At 38.6% G+C, this 5,138-nt stretch overlaps 1 protein-coding gene across 1 annotated transcript in view; it reads left to right on the forward strand.

Annotated features, from left to right (window-relative positions):
* The window catches only part of LOC138051947 (acid-sensing ion channel 1A-like), an 8,954-nt gene extending 4,459 nt beyond the window's left edge, over window positions 1-4,495 (forward strand). The window contains exons 3-6 of the mRNA XM_068898287.1: window positions 647-709; window positions 2,858-3,004; window positions 3,902-3,993; window positions 4,357-4,495. Coding sequence (XP_068754388.1) covers window positions 647-709; window positions 2,858-2,959 — 165 coding nt within the window. The 3' untranslated portion in view covers window positions 2,960-3,004; window positions 3,902-3,993; window positions 4,357-4,495. The remainder of the gene's footprint in view (window positions 1-646; window positions 710-2,857; window positions 3,005-3,901; window positions 3,994-4,356) is intronic.
* The last annotated feature ends 643 nt before the right edge of the window (window positions 4,496-5,138 follow it).

The following is a 5,138-nucleotide window of genomic DNA, read 5'->3' on the forward strand; positions in this document are numbered from 1 at the left end:
CCGAATAGGAGCGGGTTTATTGTCATTTGTCGCGGCACTGGACGGGCTCCCCTCAATAATTTTGGCCTTTATGTGATAAACACATAATCGCAGTGTACCTCGAGCAATGTAAGGATTAACTTCACTTGTAAATGTCAAAGTTTTCCAAATTGCCCTCGTCGCTTCGCGACTCGAGAAATGTTGTGAAACTTTGGAAATATGCGTGAAATGAATCCTTGAGTTAATTGCGTTAGGGACCATGCGATTACATATAGTAATCACATGATTTTTCTGGTGCAATTTGGAATAAATATTTTCAAAGACGAACAAAATTGCACGATCTCGTAGGACACTGACCAATCAGAATGCTTGGTTTCTTACCTTGTTTTGCACTGAATTACCTATTTTCTGCAATGTGTTTCCTGGAAACTGAACTTCTCTTAGCCAATCAGAAAGGCGATATTTTTTTTATTAAACAAGAGAGTGAGTGTTCAGATGGCTGATTTGTGATGTAGCGTCAGACGAAAATTTCAATGTTTTTATTCTACTTATGCAAAATCTGACCGACATGCATGCTCATTTGGCATTCATAAATGTAGGTAACGATCGTGTGCTCTTTGCAGGCGAAGAAGTGACATTTTACTGTTTTATTAATGTTTCTCTCCAGAATATCTTCCTGTTCCAACTTGTTCGACAAAAGCAGATCTTAACTGCTCTTATTTATTGTCAGGTGGGTATCATTTTAGAATTTCGTTTGCGTCCTTTCTTTCTCAATTTGTTTTTATTTACAAAAAGGTAGCTTGTTTAGAGTTGGTCATGAAACTACCAAGAAACTGCTCTTAGGCCCAGGCCCTATATTCTCTTTTTGATATATTTTCTGATTCATATTGAAACCAAGCCGAACAGGTAGTTTCGAATGTTGAGAATGAACGCCTAAAACAATTCTCTGAATTGAGCGGTCTTTCTCTCTGTATCAAAGACGACGATCTCTTGTTTTTTTTTGTGTGTGTAGAATTAACTCGGAATAGCCGAACGTGATCTTTCCCACGGGCGTGTTTAAATCACGAAATGACTTTTCTAGACAGAAAAAAGTATTTTCAATTGAGTTTTATGCAATTGGTTCCTGGTTTCTTGTGGGTTTCGAAGGATCATAGTTCTCCAAGGATGACATATTCCAACTGTTGCTCTCTGAAAACAGCAAGATTTTTTTTTTCCTCGTCTTAATTATCTCTACTGGGTGATCTGATAAAACGTCCCTGTCAGGAGAAATGCTGTCATCTAATTCTTTGCGGGCAGGGCTTCCACAGGCAACCCCCTCCTTTAAGTTACTTGTAGAACTGATAGCGTCTTTCTTTGACTGGTGACTTTTTATCTTGTCATCCTGACTTACGTAAATGTTGCAGCACCGCTTTTTGATCGGTCAGTATTTTCCCAAGAAGAAATCTCGCTCTATCACAATTCTCCCCTCGGCTCGCTTGTGTGTGACCAAAGCAGGCGGTTCGACTGACTCAGAAGGGACTGCTAGCAGTCTAACGAAAGAGCTCTTTTAGGCATGTTTAATGAGCTTGCGCATATCATGCAAATGATTGTGTTACAACCTAACCGAACGTAGGAATCAGGGAGTAGTTTAAGGTGATTCCCTAGAAATATAGAACTAGTCATAGATTTCCAATGAAACTTCGCAAACTGCTGTAACATGTCAGGGAGATGATAAAAAATGTAATAAAAAAGGGGGTCACTATGCTCGTTTCCATGGTACGACGCTGACGAAATACTTTGACAATTGCCGCGGACCCCCAATGTTGGACAAAGGTAATCAACGATTAACGCAGAGCGTTGTGTCATTCTATAGTTAATTCAAGTACGTACCTGAAAACTTTTTTGGAATGCCTTTGTGAGAACTTAACACTCCAAAATAGATTTAACTTTATCATGGGCTGTTCGACTCGTAATGGCACCTTCCGTACAGTCAGTTTCTATGACCTTTTATGAAATTGCCAAAAAACAGGACATAATTTTTTGCTGATTTTTCCACTACTCCATGAAGACACCGTTTCTCAGCAAAATTATGAAATAAAAAATGGGGGTCGCCGTACTCGTTCAGGAGACAATAGCCATTCCTTGACGGATTAAGCTTGGCGTCAGTCAATGAAAATCCACCCTTTTGTCGCAAGAAATTATGCGCAGTAGGGTTGCGCAGTGCAAAACCAGGGAATCACCTTAAGCTGCAAAAATCCCGAATTATGGCCTAACTGTTTTCAGAAATTGCGTAAGAAATGTTCTAAAACTCTCTGGTTTCACCTTTAAAATTATCATAAAAATCCTATAATGTTAAAAAAAAACTGAGTGACATGTGTTGAAAAAAATATATAGCTTTGATAGGCTTTAACCTACAACAGGAGTGGGGAAAAAGAATAGGAATATAATTAGGGTTGAGGTTATTTCGCCATTTGATGTTTAAACACGCCCATTTCCCATGGTCTGACACAAAAATTTGCAGACAAAAACGTCATTACAACTTCAAGAAAGAGGTTTCTTTCATACAACACAATTCTTTCCTGAACTTTTTTGCTGTTTTCCAGTGGGCAAGGATATTGTCAAAGGTATCTCTCTGTTATAAGTTTGGGTCATCAAAAAAACTGGCAATGCCATAACATTTTAATGTGTCGTTTTTCATCACTCAAGTTTCGTCGTCCTTAATTCTGCTCGTAAGGAATTATCCTCAGTGATATTCTTTGCCGTTTGAATTATTTCATTCTCTTATTTCATTCTCGTATCAAAATCATTGATATTCCTCCTCTGGTGGGGTCCTGTTTTTGAAACTTACTTCGTTAACAGTTGGTTTGTAATGGTTTCTACTATCTGTTCATTTCTATAGAGTCCTTGGATACGGTGTCCTGCGAGTGTTTTGTTCCTTGTTATGAAACGAAATATACTGCTGAAGTGTCTTATTCAAAGTTCCAGATATTGGTACTGCTGAAGACTATGTGTCGCAAGGTTACTACCCTAATGTGGAATACAAAGGGTATGTTATGAGCACCATTGATGTTTATCGTTCCATTCATAGAACCTATTTAAATTCACTTACTGATGCATTCATCTGCTTCTATACTTGTTGTTGTTCTTGTAGTCGAGATATTCTCTTAAGTGATAAGATTTTGAAAGACGAAAGACACTTCAAATACATACATTTACACCACCCAGTCATGAGTTCAATTAACTGCAAAAAACACGAAGCCATGTTTGTACGTGTGCGTTTGTACTTTTTTAAAGCATAACATTTTTTTCAGCGTCAACATACTTTGTAACATTTTCAAAATATATCAGATACTCTGTTCATATATAAGATAGCCTGCGAAATGTAGAAAGCGTTTCCGTGAGTACCCTATTTTTGATCTTTTTGCCGCGCAAAAATGGGAGCCAGACTTAACAAGCCCCATTTTCTTTTTTCGCGCGGCCAAAACTTAGACAATCTTCCATGATCCCAGCACTGAAACGTTTGCTTCGCAGCTTATACGTAAGCATTTCGTGCACCTTACATTTAAACTGAAATCACGGGTTGGATGTCTCTAAGGACGAAAGGAAGAAGTGAGAAGTGATCATCCCACTTATCGGGACAATTTTGAGCCGTTATTTTTTATAAACACCTGAAAAATCTGGTGGCTTGCATGGCCTCTGCAATTGCCTATAAGAGCCAATTGCTTAAAATTATCCAGATAAGAACGAGGATTACCGCTCCCTTCATCTATAATCCGCACGTCAAATAAATACATTGGTCTCTACCGATATTTTCTGTGAACGAGTTTAGGTCATAGTCGAGACTTGACAGGAGTAGGGGGTTCTAAGATACGATAACATTGTTACTTTGTGACATCATATCATTTTTTGTATACTAGTATTACGATCTTCTTATATCCACCAGGAATAATCTCGTTCTTTTACAAATTGGATTCAAATCTCTAAATTATGAGATGCAGGAACAGCAACCAGCTTATGACAGTAACGCCTTGTTTGGTAAGATGAATTTGCTTTGATTTCTATAATAACCAATGAGATCGGCTTTCCCCAAACCAGTCATTCTCTAGGATGATTAAAAGCTGTGACAGATTAGAACATCAATCAGTCCTAATTTTTCAACACAGGAGATTGCCTTAAAAAAGATAGCCTTTACTTATTCATTTTTATTGAGTTTTCCATGTATCTTAATGACAAGCTGTCTGATTTTAACAAAGCGTCCATTGTTCTGACACCCTCTCTGTGTGTAGGCTGATGTGTATTCATTTCAAGGGAACTCCTTTTACGTAGTATGCAATAGAGGAGTGTTGGGTGATGTAACGAAGGAGGGTGTTTTGCTGAAGTCCTTACTTCCTTGTTTAGGTGAGATCGGAGGTAACATGGGCTTGTTCCTCGGATGCAGTCTGCTGACTATCCTCGAGTTCATCGACTTCTTTATTGGTCTCCTAGCAACGAGACGACGTCAATCAACCCACCCGGAATAACCTGATATTTTTCCATAACTACTCTTGAATCTCCTATTTAAAAAGCGCGAACAAATTTTGCGTGCACAAACATTTATTTTAATCATCAGGTCTGATAAAGTAAACTTTGTAAAGTAAGCTCCAAAACGTAGTCGATATCGATGTCGAACAGATACAACAAATGTACATTAGGAAAAAGCAAGGAAGTGGAGTGCTTTCTCGCGCGATCGCATCGACGTTTAAGTAATGTCTTTTATCCCACGACTATCGCTAAGGTAATGCAGCTGTAAGTAATGCGTCAGCAAGCCACGTGACCACGAGCTCTTTGAGACTGCAGCAGTAACATGTGGATTTGGACATTATGTACATTACATAAGCGTTGATGATCTCGGCAATTATTTTGGGTAAATTTGATCGTTTCTATAATTGTACATAAGTTCTTACCCTCTACCTTTTAAAAACATAAACGGCCTCATTGCTTGCCCAGACCCTCTGCGGGTGTTCATTACCCGCGGTCTGTGCAACGACATTTTCACAGATCAAGCTATTTTTAGATGAGTTCTTAAATAAGGTTTGTCTTGCACGAGTGACCAATCTCAATCCCATGGGTAATAACATGAAACATTGCACAGTGTAACAGCACCTTAAAGCGCCCCTGTGACCAAAAAATCAATTCATATT

The sequence above is a fragment of the Montipora capricornis genome, chromosome 6 (genome assembly GCF_036669925.1).
Source record: "Montipora capricornis isolate CH-2021 chromosome 6, ASM3666992v2, whole genome shotgun sequence".
NCBI classification, from domain to species: Eukaryota; Metazoa; Cnidaria; class Anthozoa; order Scleractinia; family Acroporidae; genus Montipora; species Montipora capricornis.